Source organism: Strix aluco, chromosome 21 (assembly GCF_031877795.1).
Source record: "Strix aluco isolate bStrAlu1 chromosome 21, bStrAlu1.hap1, whole genome shotgun sequence".
Classification (NCBI taxonomy): Eukaryota; Metazoa; Chordata; class Aves; order Strigiformes; family Strigidae; genus Strix; species Strix aluco.
The window spans coordinates 3,186,854-3,207,908 of NC_133951.1; the positions used below are offsets into that span (position 1 = coordinate 3,186,854).

The window sequence follows — 21,055 nt, forward strand, 5'->3', positions numbered from 1 at the left end:
CTCCTTATGCAGTTCTCATGTCCCTTTCTAGTGGAAGGAGTTATATTTGTCATCTCTAACAGGTTCTTAGAAAGAATCCATCCCTGGTGGTCTCTGATCAGGAAGAAAGGCAGAGCCTTTTCCCGAAGTGTGAAATTCAGGCCTCTTGCCTGAGTTAATGAACTATTAGCAGTGCATAAGTTGGGTTTAGTGGGAGTCACACAGGTGCTGTGTCCGGAACATACAAACCATATTAGGCATAGACTTGGTACATAATTATATAAAAAGACATCTTTTACTGCAGACGTTGCAGTCCTGAAACCTTGGTGTGCAGGGGAATAAAGAAGGATGGGTTGTTTCTAGTGCTTTGTTAATGGCCTTTTGAATTTTGTCCGTTTCCAGTTAGCACCAGCTTTTGCCTGTGGAATTTCTCTTGCGAGTACTTGCTCCCCTTGGCTGTACTTCGGAGTTTTTGGTAGCTTTAGTTTCTGCGTGAGCATGCCAGTGTCTTGCTGAGGAGTTCCTTGCAGCTATTTTACATCCAGGAGCTTTTATGCCTTACTAAAATACCGAGTTAAAAATGCTTGCTGAGCAGCAGAATTGAGAGATTCCTGTGGATTTGTTACACTTCTCTTTCCTTTTCCTAATTCCAGTAGCATAACCCACCCTCACTTTTCTCCTCGTTCCTCCTCTTTCCCCCTGTGTTTTCAGTGACATGGGTGACGCTGGCTGAGAGGGTGTCCTGGGTTCATCCTGGAGCTCTGCACATGCTACAGATGGTCTAAAGGCTCTGCTAACAAGGCTCTGTCTCTTCTGCCTCTTCCATCTGTGTTGTGAAAGTTGATTTTTCTTTGAGACTCCTTTTTCTTTCCACATGTTTAAACTGCCCAATTAATCAATTGCTGGAGGAGAGAGAGGAAAAAAGGTGTAGCAATAAATGAGGCTGTTCCTAAGCTGGTAGCCAGGCTGCAGACAACAAAATGAAGCTGCCATTTCCTCCTTCGTCTGCAAGCAAAAGGGTAGCAGATCTACCACCATGGCACGTGGTATGTCAGAATTGTGTTGGAGAACAGCTTCAGAAGCATCCTCATGATTCACTGGCTGATATGGTTTGATCTCTATTAGCCCTGAGCCAACATTTATGCAAAAAATGAAAAGCCCTTCTATCAAAGAGTGTGTCTTAACCTACCTCCTGACACCATGCAGGTCACTAAATACTGCTCTGTGTGAGAGTTACCGTTCTGGCTAAATTCCAGCACAGTAACTGCATTTGCTCTTCCTAATTTTTCCTTTGCAGATTCAGGTAATCGTCTGTCCTGCAAAGTGGCAAAGAAGAGGAGCGGAGCTGCAGTCTCTGAGTTTGCAGAGCTTGCTGTATTCCCATGGTCAATGAAATTACTCTTGAGTGTAGACTGTAATTGGTAAAACTTTGGTTTAAAGCCTCATTTTTGAAAAAGTGAACATACATCCTCAGAAATTTTATATAAATCACAGCTGTTGGCCCCGGGCACTTGTTTTATTGGTGTGTGGGAAGCTTTAACGCAGCAGGCACAGACTTAGGCTGGCTGTGGGTCATGCAAGGGGCCGTGCTCTGCCCTGTAAGCCCTGCACAACGCTGCACGTGTGGTCTGGGTCACACGATGTGGCTGAGCAGAGCTTCCTCACCTCTGCTGACCTGTGGTGTAGTGAGATCTGCCCTGAATGGTACAACAGTGCTTCTGCGATACGGACATGTGATAGAAATACATATTTTTAAAAAAATTTTAGCTTGTTCTTCTAGGTGACAGGCATTTTCTAATACACTATATTCACTGGACCTTTTCTGTAGCACATAGTGTTGCATTTTATACGCGCACATATAAAGTTACATGTGGGAGGGAGAGTGTCAGAGCCCTCTTGAGAAAGTTTCTTACCTTTGTGCAATGTCAGTGCTCAGTCTTAGAACAGAACAAAGCTTCATATACTTTTAACTCCTCAGACATTTGAAGAAATACGTGAGCCTTTTTGCTGATGTTCTTTGAGAAACAGTCCCTTTTCAGTGCTGGGCTCTTGGAAAAGGTAGAGACAGTTTTGAAGCTATTGTACAGTCAAAACTGGGTACCAATGTGAGTGTTGTGTCCTACCATAACTGTTGAAAGTAAGATATTTTTTTTTCTACTTGTTTCCTTTGTGTATCTTGGAGCGAGTATAAGAGTTACTCAAAGTTCAACTGATGGTTTCCTGATTCATGTTTTGTGAGGGTCTGTTCAGTAACATGGTGTAGAGGTTGGTTTCTGCTCGGTTTTGTTCTCCGGTGCGGTGTTTGGTACAGCTAAAGCACGTGTTTCACTTTGTGGTTTGTTGTCTTTGCATTGACAACATCTGGTTACGCAACACGTGCTGCAGATGGTAAAACTGTAGACTTTGATCAAATCCATTAATTGTTCTAGACCAGGCATTCTCCAGAGCGCAGTGCAAATCCAGTTGATGCATTGATGCTGGCTTTTACACCTACTGCTAAGTCAACTGAAACCTGTAAAATAGCAAATAACAAAATGTCTATGGGGACTGACAATATGAGAAAGCTCGTGTGTGTCACCTGTTCTGAGCAGTCCATAAACTGCTCTGACCTGAAGCGTGGCCCTGCGGCAGGGCAGCATTGACACGTGGCTGCTGTGGAGGGACAGAGGGCAGGGATTCAACCTAGAGCTGCCCTGGCGTAAAGGTGTCGAGGCAGGTGGGAGGAAGAGATCAAAATCCCATGATAATTTCAAGCTCTGTTAGAAGTGATCAGGGAAACCTGTATTTTCCAGCACGAGATAACACCAGAGACAGTATTTATTTGCTAGTGTTGCAAGACTTGAAGTTTTATAGTTCTCTTTTAACTTCTTTAATTAGAAGTGCCGACTATGCCAACTATTCTCTGCATGGTGAATTCACACCCCTTCCATATTCTCCCGTGTAGGTCTTGTTTTCAGTCCTGAGATGTAGCCAGGGCCTGAATCTTGTGTCAGGAAGTCCAACCATTCTCTCTTTCCTGAGCCTGGCCTGCATGTGGGTCTGTAGCTTGTCTCCCCTGCGTGCCCTACTGCTTGTAGGGGCAGAAGACAACAGCTTCTGGTAGGGTTAAGCAGCTTTTTACAACACTGGGTTTCTCTAAAATCGTTGCAGAGCTCTGGAACAGCTTTGGATTTTAGTAGGTGGTAAAGGCTACTTCAGCGTGTCTGAAGTCCTGAAAGCCAGCTTTTCCCACTGCATTAGAAAAATCAGCACATATTGTTTGATTAAGTTCTAGCAGTGACACTTTTCTCTGGTTTTGTATTGGTTTTCTGTATCTAATCCATCTCTGATGTGACAGCACGCATTTTCAGAAGTCTTTTTCTTTCCAGCAGTCATTCCTTTCATTAACCTTCTTGCACCACTGATCACATATTTATTGTCCCCATGGCCTATAACAGTGAGGGTTTCACTAGAATTAATCTTCGTTTATATTTGGTCACCATTCAGTGAGTTTTACATCCTTTGAAAACTGCTGTAAAGCTATTTCTGATTGTGAAGTACAGTGGCCTTAATGCTCTTAGTATTTATCCTAACTGACAACTTGGGCCAGAACACCGGGCAGGACGCTACATTACTTTGGTATAGCATTAGTTTACCTTCCGGCGTTGTCGGCCTTAATTAAGATGCAACTGGAATTTTCCAGGGGAAAGGCTGTGCTGTTTATGTGACTCCGCTTGAGCAGGGTCAGTTAAGTTTTCTTTAACTGGTTTTCAATAGGCAATTTCAGTATCTTTTCCCCTCTTTTTTCCTTGGAAAGAGATCTGTGCAGGTTATTCTAACAGATTTTAATGGAGTAGAAATCCCCATGGTTTCACACTATTTGAAAGCGAGAAGTGAAAAAAGCAGCTAAAAACGTTGACTTTCTAGAAATCACAGTATCAAAATTTTGTGAGTCTTTAAATATTTGTGGAGGCAAAGGAGTCAAGAATATTCCTCCTCCTGCTTGACCGGGTAGTCAGTGTGTGGAACTATATGTCAATCACCAGTGAATAAATTGTGTGTCCTTGAACGTGCCTTTTTTTGGTTTCTTTGGATTTCTCAAAATTCAAAGGGGGAACAATTTTGTGGGACACAAAACACCTTAAGTAATAGCTACCCTAGATAACTTTTAGAAGAGTCCATATTTTTTTCTTTAATGTGGGTTACCATTTTTTCTGTTCAAATACTTTTCTGTCAGATGACAGGTATTTTGGTCTTAATCCAAACGGGTGTTCTGCCTAATGCCAAAATAGCCATCGAGTGCCCGACTTAATCAATAAGCCATTAGGTGCCTAAATGCTTTTGTGAATCTGGCTCTTGTTTATGAAGGAGCAAATGCTCTTTGGAAAATAAGATTAAAAATAGTTGTTTAGATGCCTTTAAAACTGCTTCCTGATTTCCTTCCTCCCTACCAGTCACTGTTGGAAGCCCTCCTGGCTGTGGCGTTCTGAGGTGGGATGCAGTTAGCCTTGTGATGTTTGCCCAAATCTACCTGGAGTTTCCTGCCCGAGGTTGTTTCTGTGCCAGGAGTGTCACTGTGTTCTGGTGGGGGTGTGCTGGGTCTGTAGAGACAACAGATGCCAAGCCAAGACCTGCTTGGAGGCTCGTGTGCCTGTTGCTTGTGGTCAGACAGGCTTCAGCCGCCGCGCGGGGAGCAAACGTTCCAGCATGAGCTTAGTGCTGCGTCTTGTCCCGAAAGGAGCCCTCAGAATGGCACTGAGGGGGGAGTCCATCGCCTTGGGTGCAGAGTTGAGTTGCAGGTGATGAAGTTGATCATTTGTGAATGGGACAGATTGTCTCACAGGAGTAGATCTGTCCCTTGACCTTTTCTCTGGATGTAATTATACAAGGTGCAGCTTCTTTCTAGAAAGAATTCTCCTTTTTTCATAATTCTCATTCCCAAGGAGTGCAAGTGGACTGCAGAAGTGAGACTGTTTTGATGAGGGCTATGTAAGCTATTTAGTATTGTGCTACATCCAGTCTTGCATAGAAAGTAGAAAGAAAATGGTAATATTTGTTAGCAAGATTAATCTCTGATGAAACTGTTTATTGTGGTGTGTATTTTGAGGGTTTGCATAGGAAAGTGAGACTGCTGTGAAATAAAATGTGAGTGTAAATGTTGTTAAAACCTTCCCTGGGGATGCTAACCCAGGTGTGGGGGTACCTCAACTGTGTAGCTCCTTGCCACAACCCCACCACCCAGACACTCAGCGTTTTGAGCGGACGTGTTAGTCCGAGGTAAGTGTGCCCAACACACGTCCAGCATGTTGCTCGCACCTGCTGTCCTGCACGGGCCCGAGGTGGTTGGGAGCCGCTTGTTCTGCGCTGTGAGGGCAGAAGCAGCCGTGCCTGCATTGTGGACAGGAGTTAGTGGTCCTGGAGGTGCCACAAAGTGGCCGGTTCTGCCAGTCGCTGTCCGGCATCCTGCTGCCTTGTGCAATGTCCAGTCACTGAAGCCAGTGGGACCAGTTAACACCACAGGTAAACAGTGTCAAGAGCAACACGGCGTTTCCTTGAACACGAGATGTGCTGCTTTTGGGTCTTGTGCTGGTGGAGCTGGGGAAGTCGTCTGCCAAGTGCAGGAAACGCTGCCCCTTCTGTAGGCTTTCCATCAGGAGCGGTTCTTGTGGGGAGGTCTCCACCTGGGAAGGTACCTGGAGGGGATTTGGAAGTGCTTGTGCTCGTGTGGCTTCTCCTGGGGTTTTTTTGAGGGGGGGAGACCTTTTGTTTTGTATGTTAAAATTATACTTGTTTTATTTACTAGCTTGGAGCTTCCTAAAATACACTGCTTGCCAGTGTGAGCAATTAAATCGTAAGTGAGAGAATACCCCTGCTTCTTCACCGTGGCCTTGGAGATTGACCTGTGAAGCCAAGCTGGGGTGCCCTGGGCACTTCAAAGAGCCCCACTGTATAACAGTATCGTTAAGGGAATGTTCAAGTGATCATCCAACCAATTGTCATATGACCCAGGTTTTGTTTAAAATTCGGTCTTGCTGATCAGTCTTCTAAAGCCGTAAGCCTTGATGTGTGGCCTTGGTCTAAAGTAAGTGCTGCTTGACTAATCTAAGTTACTTGGGAAGTTTTATAAGAATTATCAGTGAAACAATGCCTTCTGGAAGATAAGCCCTTCCTTGTTAAGCAGTGACATAGCTCCCTGATTTTAAAACCCATCATCTTTTATACTTGGGTGCATTGCTAAGCCTCATAATTAGTTAAATCTGCTCCTATAATCAAAAGCTATCCGCACACTCCACTGCTCTGTGACGGTTTCAAAGATTTACGTGATTAACTTGGCGGAGGCAGTGGGTGGCTAATTGGATAAGCTTTAATCTTCACACCACCAAAGCGAAACATGGTAAGATCAGAGGAAGTAGGAAGTTATGCTGTGTTGTGTGGGAAGGCAGTTACCAAACATGTCAAAAAGATTATTGTAACGAGCAGACCAGTTGTCATGACCCAACCTACAAGAATAGGGCAGATTATTAGGGGGGAGGGAGAGAGTGAGGGGTGCAAATTATTTCAAATTTGCTTGCCTTGAATTTTTTTTAACAGGCAGAAATAGTTATGCTCTCTTTAGCAAGCAGAGAGCTTTGTTTCGTTCGCTTTATTTAAGTAATTTTGTCAGATGTTGTTAACATCAGATTTTGAGTGCTTGCTAATTGAACTCCTGAAGTGGGTGGACTGTAATGATCTTTGCATCTTCAGAAATGTACTGCTGCTGTTGTGTTTGGGTTTGTGAGCCTGGTAGCAGTCATTGTGAGACCAGAAAATACAAGAGTGTATTTAATCCCCCAAAGCAATGAAGAAAGCTAGGTAATGTGTAAAACTGTATTTCAGGTGTGTAGCTTTGTCTAATCAAGCGTGATTCCCTACCTCGATGAACACTGGTAAGTTTTAAGGGTGGTGCAAAGGATTGGAAAACAGAAGAATCCCAGCTCCTCCGTGGGATGTTGCCCCTGAGCACCAGCTGGTTGTTGGCCTGACGGGGTGGGCTGGGTTCTGCTCCAGAGTGCTGTTCCAGCGTCCGCAGGATGCTTAAGGGAGAGGTGGTGATTTACAATAGTCCTGTAGCAAAAAAGTTCTTTTTTTTTTCTTTTGATTCTGACAAATCTACTACCTTGAGGTGAAGTTGAATGAACATGTTAAAATTTTAAGTGGGAAGAGGTTAAGTGTTCTTGAATGTGACTGGCTGTATGAAGTGTGTAGTGCTCTGCAAACAGATGAGCCTTTAGTTTATGGATGGCCCAAAACTCACGTGGTGATGATTATTTTTCAGCAGTGTTGATTCATCTCATGGCCAGGAGATGTCTCTAGTTCACCATAATTCCTCAAGGACCTCCGGAAACAAGTTCTGGATTTTGCTTGAATGCCCTGGCTGTAAGACTTCAGTCATCCCTCTGGGAGCTGGACCCCGTGTTGGCAGGGTGCATTAACTCCTCCTAGCTCCTCTGATACTTGTGCAGAGTTAACTTCTTTTGATACAGGGTTTTGACCACAAAATGATTTTGAGTGTGTGTGTGTCCCACACAGTGTTTGAATGTACCTCACAAAGAGGGGACCTGGACTCAATTTAAAAAACCCTAAAATGTAGGTCTTACTGTAATGAAAAAAAACTTGAGAATCTGAGAGATCCTAAAAATGCTCACTGTTCTTGTTTTGTTTGTGGAAGGGCTTTGGAAGAGAACAGGGCAAAAGTAAAAATGAGAATGAAATAAAGTTTGAAAAAAGCAGAACCGGAAGCCAAAACTCTTATTTCTGTACTGCTGTTGAGGAACTGATCTTATGATGACTCTTACCCCAAATCTGAGTCGCAGTTTTGGGTTCGAGTGGCTCACAGTCTGTCATATATTTTTCTTGTGGGAGAAACCAATGAAAAGCTGAAGGGTGGAAACCAGAAGTCTGGTATTGAGAGAAATATTTAAGTGCCATTTCATTTTACTGCTTGAATTTATGTGCCCTGGACATGAAAAACTTGTTTTCCGTTGTAACCAGGGAAGTGTCTATAATGTGAACAACCTCAAGTCATAATTCTTTTAAAAGAAAACCTGTAACTTGATTACTCTTTCATTTAAGAGTGTGTGTGCCTGGCTGCTTGTTCATGTTGATGCCAGACTAGGAAATGCAGAAGAGTAACTGTGTGACTTCCATCTACAGTTTTTGAAATGCAGAAATGTTCCCTTTTAGGTTTGGTCAGGATTGCAGAAAATGAGTAGTCTCATCTGATTTGCATCTGGATTCACGTGTTTATCCTTTTACTGTTGGAATCTTTCAGCCTGTACCTCGTTGTTTTTATCAGTTTGTGTTTTGATCACATAGCAAATACATGAGTGTGTGTATTCCCAGCAACCCTCTTCTTTTTGTAGCAGTTCTGAATGCTGTGTGTTCTACATGCAAACAATATTGAATATGAATATATGGCATACATTTCACCATGTAGCTTAATTATTCAATGCAAAATTAATTCTCTCCCTGCTTTACCACCCCTAGGCAGTGTTATGGAGCCTGTGAGATATATTTGTTATTGGAGATCATTAGATTCTTTTTGGCTAATTTCTTCTGTGGTTGCAGAGAATCACATAGAGTGCAACAGATACGTACACTTCTGCTCTGTCAGCCAGTCTTGTAAGCGCAAATTATATGAGGAATGGATTTTGTGTTGAAAATTATTCACTGAAGCTATTTTCAGATCCAGCCTAATGACGGGAGGGATCAAACGAGGTGTAACTAACCCATGGCTCTTGGAAGAATCTGAGGAAACCAGAGGGCTTGGCTTCGATGATCTCAGGCAGCAGCAGAGAAGGATCATAGAAGGTAGAAGAGTCTTTCTGTTTTTTCTAAGCAACTCCAGGACTCTGTGAGGAGCCCTTATTAGAAAGTCAATACAATAACCTGTGCTGAAGTTTTATTATCTGGAGATGTCAAACTTAATAGTTCCAGGTAGTTGTCTTCTGTATTTGCAGCACTATTGTGCTTACAATATTCTGAACTGGAAGCATCTTCTTAAATCAGATTTTCAAAGACCTTACAGGGCATCCCTGATTTTGACCATAATCACGGTTTTGGTTTGCAGTAGAGATCTCATTAACCGCACTGAGTGTAGTGGTATTCCTGCTGTGCTTCAGGCTGGGCTGCATTAGATGTATTGTTGAATTGGAACAAGGTAAGGATTAACTAATCTAAAAAAGGGTCTTTAGATTTTTAGCCCTCAGCATTCGTAAGGAATCTCTAACTTTGGAGGTGTTGGAAGACCTCAGCCTGAGGCCATCAAGTAGTTAATGAGGTAATTTCTATGCAATTAAAGTATTGGAAGTGATCAAATGAAATCAGTCTCCAGATAAGGCCTGCTTCAGTCTGCATGAGAAGCAATGTTTGTAGCTACAGTTCAGGAGAATGGTGTAAACTCTGTTTGGATGGGCCAGGAGAAACCTCAAGCTCCTGTTTTTGATTACACCGTGGGTATTGTCTGGGGAGGCTGGGAGAGGTACTGGGGAGCAGACCTTCATCCTGTTGCAGGGAAGGGCGTTCTGGCCACCCTGTGCCGTTTTTGGCTCCTGGACCACAGCTGGCTGGCAGTCTTGCTCTGTGTGACATCGCTGCTTTGCAGTTTGTCAGACCACTGACAGTCCAGCCTCCCACATCCCTTCTTGTCCTGCTTGACAGCTTTGGACAGAGATGGCTGCACAGTTTGGTTAAGGTGCTTACTAAGGACTGCGTGGTACCTGTGACCTGGAAGAGCAGAGGTGATACAGTTCTTAATAAAGGAGTGTCTGCAGAGCTGGGGGAGTACATCAAACTTCAGCTGCCCTCCCTGTGTCCCCTCTCTCAGGCTCTCTTCCATGCACTCTGTATCCTCTTGCAGCTTTAAAAATCTATTTGAATTCTTTGGCGTTTGCATCACCTGTTTGTCTTTTATTCATGTTAAAAGTTTCTTGGAAAATTTAAAAAGGCTAATCAGGGATCTCTCTGTGTGTGCCAGAAAATCTCCTGCATTTATGATTAACAGCTGAATGTTGAATTTTTGTTTTTTTTTTTTTTTTTGGGACACACACACCCTCAGCTAAATGTCCCAGCCAGAGCAGACAAATTAATTAGCTATCATTCATATTATTTTAAGAGTGCTGTTGCCATAAGGATTCATTTTCATGTTGTGTTGATGTATTTTTCTTAATACATTTTAACTGTTTAAGCATGGGGTAGATCTTTTTCTTCACTTCTACATCTTTCATAGGTTGGCATATCAGCAATTTTTTCCATATAATTTTATAAATGTTTTTCTGGTGCAGAGCAAGATGCTGGACTTGATGCTCTTTCTTCAATCATATCCCGGCAAAAGCAAATGGGGCAGGAAATTGGGAATGAGCTGGATGAACAAAACGGTAAGAACAAGATTCATAGAGACTCATTTTGCCTTATTTTTATGTAAGATTGTGATTTGTTTTTTGTTTTGTTTTTTTTTTTTTCACTGATACAACTGTGCTGCTTTTTGCCCACAAAGTAACAAGACAATACTGTAAGGATTTATGTACGAACAACCACTACAGATTCCATCCATTCATGACCTGGTGGTTTTATTGTGTTTCACTACGTAACCTGTTGTGCGTGTACAATGTATAACACTCGGTATATTTTTATCAAGCCTGCCTTTTGAAAGAAAAGACTGGTGATTATTGTACAAAGTATAAAATTAATTTTGTACTCGATCTTTTGCATTTCTCGGTTTTATGACAGTTTTTAAGGTAAGCTTTTATGTGTTGCTGGGTTTCACTGGAGCATTCTTATTCTATGTCTTTCATTATTAACTAAATGGAAAAGTCTTGAGCCAATGATTAAAGGAGAAATGTTGCATTGTTAGCTACAAATGATTTGGATTTTGAAGGTTTCATGGCATTGAATGCAGGATCAAATTAAGTGCAATATTGAACTAGAAGAGTACCTCTTTTCTTTAAAATGAGCCAGTATCCAAATGGTGGAATTGCTCTCCTGTTAAATATGCTTTGTTACTCACTTAATTGTTCGCATGACATAAACTGTCCCTAGGAGAGCAGATCCTCCAGTCTTTCTGACTTTTTCATTTCTTACAATATGGTAATAGTTCAATTAGAGCCTTGGAACCCTGCCAGCTTTCTCCCTTGCACAAAGGCTTGAGCCATATGGTTTATCCTTGGGTTGTGTTGTTCTTAACCACTGAGAAGGTAAATGTCCTTTTACTTGCTAATAAATGATACGCTTAAATCGGCTTCTTCCTGGACCTATATTTTTTTCCCCTTGTATTTCTCTGCATGTCTGCTCAGAGTGAGGGGGTTCCCGTATTAACAATCACGTAACACGAAGTACTACTTGGGAGCTCCGTTCCAACTGAGAGTGAAGTAAGAGGACAGCTTTCTCATGTTTGCCTTTCGTACATGGCTAAATCCAGGAGGGATATGAAATGTCTAGAATATGTCTTTGTTTATTAATCTTAAGGTTGTTAAGAAATGGTTTGCGCAGCTGGGAGAAACTATGCTTAGTGGTCTTGTCAGTTTTTGATCCTCTGCCTCATGCGAGTAAAGACATTTTCAATTAGAAATCTCGGTTTCATAAGTTTCTTCTATTAACTGTTGTTTAAAAAGTCATATTAATTGCTTTTTTTTGCTCTAAATAGAAAACAGGTGGGAAGCATGAGCATGTTTACTAATTCTCTGTGAAACCTTGGTTTCTCATCAGGAAAATATATGATCTATGTCCTATTTCCCTCTGTTGGGGGTAGGGGAAGGTTCCCCAAATCCTCATGGTTTTGGGACCCTGAAGGTAACGTGTATTGTACCATCGCATTTCTGCGTGACCCTGCCAGACTTTTTCTAGCGATGAAGCCTTGGAACATCTGTGAAATTGGGAATGCATTTAACCCTCCTTTTTGCAAATAATGCCAGTTTTGTTTGTCTTACAGATAGTTACAAAGCCTAGAGCAAAACTCTTAATGTTTTCATGTGAGCTCTTTTTTGAGCTACAGGCAGCTCTTGAGAAAGATGGAAACTTTCCCGAGTGCTTGGAGTAAGAAGTGAGGATTGCCTGTTGCTGACGGCAGGCCAGGTCCTGGGGGAGGAGAAAACACTGAGTTGCCTCTGCTTCTCACTGTCCTAGAACCACGAGAATAAAACCTGCCAGCCATGTAGAGCATGTCGTTTGTAGATCTTTAAGCATTCTGAAAAAGATGGGAAATAGTCTGACTACAGACGGGCGACCAGATTGCTCAGGGCTTGGCTTCATCACTACTGAGCAAGTGGAACTCCCATGTTTTCTCTGACTTTATGCAATCCCCCTTTTTTTTTTTTGTTTTTTGCTTATACAGGGGGATATGGTCAGGCATTTTGTTGCCACCGGCACACTGGAAAAGCTGAAATCCTTAGCAATATGTTCCAGGGGTTACTTTGCCTTTGCACATCTTATTTCGTGCCCTGTGCTTAACTATCTACAGACTTTTCTCAGGCGCTCTGCCAATCTCGTGTCACCGTTACATGGTCAGGCTGATGAGGATAACTGCCCTGTAATTTCCCCTTACTTGGAATCTCTTTCCTTCCTAGTGCTGCATGATAATGGCATCGTCTGTATTGTGGGGAGGCAGGGGAAGTTCATCTTCATTAAGTGCTGCATCAGTATTTCTTTTTATTCAAGTCAAATTTTCCATCAAATTGCCCATTTCTGTGGGAAGTTTGACTTCCACTTCCCTGGCCTGCTTTGGATGTCCCCACCTTCTGCAACTAATTAGGTGCCTTTAGCTTGTTCTGGAGTTATGATGAAATATGGCTTAATTCAGAAGTAGCTGATAATGTCTGATAGTTACCGAAACAGACTTCAGGCAGCTGCATAACTGTACTTATTTTCTACATGAGTCGTTATTCAGGCCTTCTTTTTTCCTTCCCTCGCAGCTCAGGCTCTCTGTTCGGTTGAGATATTTGCACTTCCCAGCTCTTCGAGGTGGCTTGTGGCATTTTCCCTTGAGTGCCAGTTGGTGTAGCTGTGCATTTGCAGATGCACAAGTATTGGAGGCATCCTGATTAATTATGCAAAGTTTACTTCTCGAGTAGACTTGGTACATGTAAATTCTTTTGTGTTTGTTAAATGACTGAAAAATGATTAAACTTTGCTTTTAGAAGGGTAGTTACTTGGCGGTATCTATTTTTGCTTCACTGGTGGGCTGACAGGCAGTGACGAGGAGTAAGGTCCAAGGTTTGTAAGAGGGCATCCCGCAGCCTGTGGTGGTTGCTGTGCTCTCCAGCCCTGCAGTGCCCATCTTCTGGCCGATCTCTCCAAGCTTCCTCCGTAGGCACCAACAGGGATTGCTCAGGTGTGATCCCTCCAGCCTGCCTGACACATCTGCCTCGGGGCAGGGCACAGCCTGGCCTGGAAAAGCCCGTGTTTCCCCACTGATCATAAAGTGAGCCCGGGCTCGGATGGAGGTGGCTGCTTTGCAGACATCTGCCCTGAGCAGATGAGTCTCATCCTTTGATTTCGTTGTAATGTGTCCAAGTTTTAATTGGAGTCTCATGTTCTTTACTCAGATATTCAGTATAGCTCTGTCCCTGCGATTTTATGGCTCTGCTCAAAGCTGATGGTCCTTTTCAAACCTCCTGAGTACGTAGTATTTTGCACTGATGAGCAAAGTAGAAGCAGGGTACCAGAAGACGTTTTTTTTCGGCCTCAGGAGTCTGCTAGCAGTGGGAGAGATGGGGGATTAGCAAAAGAATTTTCCCATCATTAGTTCCAAATTTGGCCCCAGAAAGCTTTCTGTAATCCTTTCATCTGTTACATAAAAAAAAAAAAAAAAGAAAATAGTGTAAATGGCCTCTGGCCCTGTTGATGAGGCAATCTAATCTAGTGCAATAATTTTGGAAGAATGCTTTCAGAAATTCTGAATGCTGTTTGTTTTACCCTTATAGAGATGTTGTTTTCTCATTGTGACATGCTTGCATGAGAATATAGTACTCTGTGATGGATGGTAAATATTGGTAGCTTGCAAAATTTGTCATGTTTGGCATTTTTACCACATTGCTCTCCATTTGGTGTACACCACTGAGGAGGGATTCTTTTGCTTCTGCCTCCATTAAAATTTATGCCCGAGCATAAATATGTTCATGAGTAGATAAGCTGCAAAACCAGACCTGTCTATGTCACTTCACTGGTCAAGAGAATGCTGCACACAGAGTGAATATCCAGGATGCTCTTAACCTAAATGGATCATTTTAAGTAAGTGATCTCTCATAATGATACTTTAATTACATGGTTATGTAACATTTAAAATTTCTTGTCAAAATCAAATTTCTAAAATCAACCAAAAATTGAAGCATTATGTATTTTTTTTTTTAATAGCTTTGCAATTGGAGGTTGCCGTGTCACTCTGGTCATAGTGGGTGGCACACAAGCCTCGGAGGTGGACTCAGCTCTGTCTTTCATTTGGTGCCAGTTCAATAGTCAAAGCCTGTGACTTGCCTGGTATATGATTTTGGTTAACCTGACATGCTTCCATCAGAATGCGATTTAGAGACTCCACTTGAGACTGGAGCCCTGCTCTAGCTGTTGCTCTGTATACACCTAGAGAAGTGTTCCTGTAAAATCAAAGAAAGTGAGTGAAAGTATTGTTGGGGTTGCAGAGACTTGTTGAAAACAGCATCAGAAATTACAGTGCAGCAGGGACGCGATTAATCTCTCCTAGGGCAGTGTTCAACCACAAGTCTATCGCTTTTGGTGCAGATAGCCCAGTCAGTATATGTACAGTAAATGCTTCTCCTAAAGATTATTTTACATGGCTATTGCATAATCAAAAAAGGAACCCTGAAGTCGTTTCACATTTCTGTTTAAGAACATTTTTGCTATAATACAAACTAATTAGCATTGTGTATGGAATATGTTTGAGTTATGAGGCTAAAACCAATGGGGCTGTGGACATGTTACATCATTGTTAGGATTAGTTTGTAAATAAGAAATGATTAAAGATTAAATTTTTAAAAAATGTTCACCATCTTGTCTAAACAATCTGTTTTCATCATACAGAGTTACAACTCTGCATGCTTTGACCCCCTTCTGAGATGGCTCAAGTCCGCTGGTTGCTGAGATTTGAAGGTAGGTGTTCAGCATTCCTTGAGAAAGGCTGAGCACCAGCAGGTTCAGGTTTTCTAAAAACCTTTACAGAGAAGCATGTGTTTTTAATATTCAGATGTAAAATAACCATCCACAGCCTGACTGACCTCATACTATGCAGATAGATTTTTATTTTGCTTCCCGAGCTTATTGTATGGAATAGAAACTACTTCAGTTTTACTGGGGAAATGATCTGTCTTTATTGCATGCTGTTGAGTTGGATTTAACCCTTCTTAGGGGAAAAATTAACACCCGTGTTAAAATACTGCTTTTTGTAATGAGCGATCTAAATAGTGGAATACTTAGTCTCAATATGAACACTCAGAATTTGAGGAATGCCAACATTGAGGCTAGATGGCACTTCTTGCATGTATTTCTAGGCTTAAGAGAATTGCACGCTGTTTTCTGCAGGTCCTGCCTCATTTTATGTGTAGGACTTGATCTCTTCTCGGGTTGAATTGACCATACACGTTGACAAAAACTGTTTGAAAGGTCTCTGTCTCGTTCCTTCCAGGTGTGGGAAAATGTTTAGTGATTAAGGCAAGGGCTGTAAGAGGTTTTTGTGGTGGCAGCAGCAGATAAATGTTGCCCTAGAGCATAAAACTATCTCTGCTCTGCCCAGGGGCTCTGTGAAACCTATCTTAACTAAGCTTTTTCAGAAGTGTTTCCCTTCTGTGTGTCCGACTTGGCATCGCAGGGTCTGGTTTGCCAATGTTTTGAGCACTGGCACTTAACAGAAATTGGTGTGGGCTGTGCTCTGGGTGTAATGAATCATGGAATGGTTCGGTTGGAAGGGATCTTTAAGGATCATCTAGTGCATCCCCCGTGAATACTGGGGAATACAGAATCATAGAATCATTCAGGTTGTAAAAGACCTTTAACATCAGGGAGTCCAACCATAACCTAACACTGCCAAGACCACCACTAAACCATGTCCTTGAAATATATGAAACTATATTAAATCTTGGTTGGAAGGATAGATAAGGTTTGATTTATATGTGGCTTTTTAAAAAGAGGTTCAAACCCTCTTTTACTGAACACTCAAAATAAACCTTAACTATTAATTTTCTTATTTTTCCTTCTGAGTTGGGGATGATAGTGTTTCATCTCCCAAGGAAGCTGTCAAAAATCAAAATACACTTGTACTTACTGTCAGGAGGGCCATCGTTGATCTGGGAGGAAGCTTTTAACTCTTCAGAGTTGGAGTTGTGTGCAGTCCATAAGGAATGCAGCCTGGTGCTGGGTGATGAGGAACAAAATATTCGGTATCTGTCAAGGAAGTAAGCCCTGCCTGTGCTGCCTGCTGAAGGAGCTGTGTAATGAAAACCAAGGTTACACTGAGTTTGCATTGGACTGGAAAAATGTATCTACACAAAACAGTATTATTTATAGCGTTTCTGAAACTTTTAAGTACATGACTGCTGCTTCAGTGTTTCCAGTGTTTATTTATCTGTAAAATTTCCTGGTATTTTTAAAAAGAAAACTGAAAAAATTAGGGAAGCCACTGCAGTATGGATCTGTCTCCAAGCCTGGGTCAGCAGCCAGATGAGAACACCTACACAGGGACCTCTGCAACGTAGGCTGACAGGGTAATTTTACCGGTGTTGGATGATGTGGAACAGCGTGCGAGAGGTGTGAGATGTCTTGCCTGTGGGCTTCATGTACGGTTGCTGACAGCAGAGGTAGGAATAAGGAAATAACCATCTTTGTGCTCCCCTTCAGGCTCTGGTGGGATGCGTTTCTAGCAGTCAAACTCTGCTGGGAGAGCTCTGGTACAGCAAACCAAACTATTTGTAAGTATTGATGAGATGACAAGTCTGCAGTAGGTCCTTGTTAAGAGTCAGTTGTGTCAAATGAGTTTGGACTTAATAGGTGGAAGAGCCTTATGAGTAGGGGAGAAGAATTAGGTGTCATTTTGACTTAATAGTTTTAATGCTGTCTCATGAGAACTTCTTGTAAGTAGTCTATGGAAGCATGGGTTCAAATGAATAATCTTCAATAGATGTGTTGTTGACTGCATAATTATGCTCAGAAATTAGGAACTGGCTGTACATAGTTGGAATAGAAGTATGTCTTGAGTTGGGCTGCGTGGGTCGGTCTGGTTCTGTTCAGCATTGTTGTTAAGGTTGTGGATGCTGAAGTACCAATGTGCTTACTCCACCTCCTGTGTAACACAAAGGTGGGAAAGACTGCAGCTGTGTTGGGAGTAATGCTGAAGTCCTCAAATGATCTTGAGAAACCAGAGTGAAATTCAGGCTACCTGCAAAGGATGACTCTTCTGTAAGGTTTAATCAAATTAAAAATGAGTATAGTGTATAGGGTCAATTCTTAAACATGAACGAACTGTGTAATATTGTGGAAAAGGCTCTGTACGAGCCAGTGTTTGGAGAATATGTGATCCTTCATTACGCTTGGCACCGAGGAGGAGACAGCATGTAGGTTGGGCCAGAACTCTTCAAGGTAACGTGGAGCTGGGAGAGGGCCCAGAGGGTAGGCCAAAGCATGGTGTAAAGCACTGAGGTGTGACCACCAGGAAGGATGAACTGCTGGGGTAGCTGAGTTTAAAGAAAAGGCTGAGATGGGAACACAGTGTTCTTGAAGAATGAAATGAGCTCGTTTGAGAGGGGAGGGAGAAGGCTTTTGGTACTAGGTTTGAGTCGAGGTCAAAAGGAACAGGAAAATTCTTCCAACAGCAGTGAAGTGGCCCGTGTCAGGAGGTTGGGAAGTCGCTGTTGTGGGACATCTTTAAGAACGTGTATTATTGCTGACAGCTTAAGCTGAGTTACAGCAGCAGATGCACTAGACAACTTATTTTCTGTTGTGGCCTTCTCTAGCTCTTTCTTTCTTCTCTCTTCTACAACTTGGCTTCCTTCAGACTTCTCATTCTGCTGCTTTTATTGAGTTGATCTTTAATCTCCCCTTCTGAATGTCTAATCCTCACTTTTGAAACCGCCCATCAGTATTCCAGCATTCTTGCTCAATTAGTTCCCCTTCTGGGTCCTTTTCCATCTCCCTCTAACTTCTGTGTGTCTTAATGTGAAAGCATTGGGGTTCTGTAGCTCCTGAGGCCACTGGAGAGTCTTAACGTGTAAAAACCAGCATTGTTCTGAAATGGCTGAGATATTTTGGCTGAAACTTTATTTTATTTTTTTTTTAATTCATCTGGAAGCAGACGTCCAAGTTGGGAATCTTGAGCCTGAGTCGTTAAAGTTTTTCATCGTTTTAAGCAACCGAAAATAGGGTCTTCTCATGGGAAGCAACAAATGGCCTTAATAGCAAGTCATGCTACCGAGCCTGTGTGTGTATTTTTGTTTCACTCTATGTGCACATAATACTGGGTGATGATACTTTTTTTTTCAGTATTTTTTTACAGCTTGACGCAGCGCTTACAGAAACAGATAAACCAGCAAGGCACAACCTGGATGAGGATAAAAGCATTGGGCTTCTGAAATGTGCCTGGGCTCCTACATACTCACACACACGCACAATGAGTCTGTCTGGCCTCTTGGCACCGTTAGCGTTTTTCCTTGAATAGTTCAAGCCGTAAAATAACTGTTCAACATTTGTCTTCTCAATTATGTGGATTTTTCCACAGTTAGTCAATCCCTACCTCACCCACACTGCAGTGGGGAGGGGGGAAGCTGTCTTCCTTCATCAGTCTTCACGGTGATCAGAAATGCTGGAGAAATTACCGCTAAGGAAAAATAAGTTTCTAACGTTTTTTTTAAGTCTTTCAGCATTTTTTGATAAGAATTATGTTCTTAAACATCTTGTTTGTTAAGTCTCATCTTTGGTTTTCTAGCAGCGCTTATGGAGAGCTCTAGTAGGGATGTAAGCCTCAACTTTTAGCAAAAGAGTTTCCCATCTGCTGCTTCAGGCATTTGATTTAAACTGTTTAAAAAGAAAACAAAACCTAGCTGTAATTGTAGATATTTCAACACTCTGATGATTTTTTTCCGTGTTAATTTAGCTTTTCCCCCTGTTCAAAAATCTCAAATCGAGACCATAGAGAGAGGATTTATTTTCCTAGCCTGCTTTCCTACTTTCTTAGGGTGGCTGTCTGTCATGCATCGTAAAGAAGCAGAAAGGCACAAATCCAGTCTGTTCTCCTTTACAGCCCCTTTTTGGTAAATCGCATACCTGTCTGTGAGCAACTGAAATTATATATCCTGACCTTGCAGTCTCTGCTTGCAGAAAAGAAAGGCAGGAAATAAATTGTCCCTTGCAGAACAGCATTTGCTAGAAGATCTAGGAAACTGTTACGGGAGTTTCTGTATAATTTTATTTATTTTACCCTCATAGATAATACCAAGGTATTATATCTGGCTCATTTTCCTTAAGTGCTGTCCCTCTGTTTTTTGGCTGGATCAGGGAAGGTTTTAATTGCATGTTAGAGGCAGGTCCCAGACGCTTTCTCGCTCCTCACCGTAAGCTGGTGTTCAGTGCGCACAGGACGCGGCTGCTTCAGCGTTTTCAAATGATGACATATTGCTGTCTCTGGGCAATATTTTATCCTCAAATCGTTAAGCACCACTTAGCCTAAAAATAATGTTTTATTTTTAAATATTTGCTATTTGTGGCAATGAAATGCATCTTGAGGGTTTATACTTGCTTATACTTTAAAAGACTCTAACTTTAGTGCTTCCTCTGTCCCTTCCCCTTTTCAGAAGACTTTTTGAGGATTTATTGGGAGAAGAAGTAGGTGACTGCTCTGTCCCTCATCAGTTCGTAACTTGCTTGTCTAGGCATTATTGGAAGAATGTGATGTTCAGGCTTAAAAGAAAGTCATGCTTGGTAGGAACCATATGTTCTTGCGTCATGGTGATTTCAGTGATTGGGCTGTTGGATGCTTAATAGGCTTTTAATAGATTTCCCAGAAAGCTTGTAGGGTCAAAACCTGAACGGTTACAACACAGGAGAGAATAAGAAAACCATGTTTCTGGGCATGTTGTTATCGTGAGGTATTGCTGGAATCTGAAAAGTGCTTTGAACTGGATTTACTCACCACCGAGTGGGTTGGCGAGTGCTCTCCAGTAGATTCTCCTGGTTTTCCCATTACCTCCAAGTGTGCTTCCAGCTCATCTCTCCTGTCTTTGCATGGAGAAACTGCACTCTCTCCTGTTTTCCTAGACACTCAGTAGAATATATTGCTTGTCCAGTGCTTATGTTGTGGAGTCCTCTGGTTATTATGGCTTATTGTGCCCGAAATCACTGGTCTTAACTTGTTTGACGTTAGGCTGTTGTCCAACACAACTCAGAATATCAAGCAGCATTTGTTGCTCCCGAAGAAGTTGGGCTTGGAGTAAGGCAACAGAAACAATTCAGGGGTGCAGCACTGTGGGCAGATCTGTCATGCAATTTAAGTGCTGGATGTTTAAAGAAAGCTTAAGTGCCAGAGTTTTGCTTGTAGGATTTGTGGGAGGTGTTTTTTTATGGAGAATTTTAACCTTTTCTGTGTTACACCTTTTTCTTTAGTGCCAGGTAGCTATAGTGTGAAAAGGAGCTTGGATACAGTGGTATGGAGTGGAGGTGAGGTGGTAGAGCAGGATATACTGTTAATTATCAGGGCTCGGGTTTTGAGTTGGAGGTGGGTTGAGATCAGGGCAACCCTTCCTGTAGCTTGGAGGGGTTGTGCTTGATGTATAGCAAAGCATTCAAAGTGTGTGCGGCCGCAGGTGAGAGCCTGGGTGGATGCAGCCGGGAGGGTGATACCGTCTACTCCCAGCAGTGCTGGGGAAAATCCCTTCCAGCCTGGTGCTGAGCTGCTCCAGCCCTGCTCTCTTACCAAGCAGACCTGAAACACAGATCTGCTTGTGGCATCTGTATTGAAAATTGATAGACCCTATCGCATTTATCAGTCACCAGGCAGTTTCAGTTCTTTGCTGATCTGTTCTGCAATAAATAAATGTAACATATGGAATCGCTTTGGTAATCAGCACCTCTC

General features: G+C 42.3%; 1 protein-coding gene across 7 annotated transcripts in view; it reads left to right on the plus strand.

Annotated features, from left to right (window-relative positions):
• STX8 (syntaxin 8) overlaps window positions 1-21,055 on the plus strand; it is a 114,762-nt gene that overhangs the window by 6,511 nt on the left and 87,196 nt on the right. For all 7 annotated transcript variants that reach the window (XM_074847600.1, XM_074847605.1, XM_074847606.1 and 4 more), the window contains exons 5-6: window positions 8,684-8,808; window positions 10,281-10,373. In XM_074847600.1, the coding sequence (XP_074703701.1) occupies window positions 8,684-8,808; window positions 10,281-10,373 (218 nt within the window). The remainder of the gene's footprint in view (window positions 1-8,683; window positions 8,809-10,280; window positions 10,374-21,055) is intronic.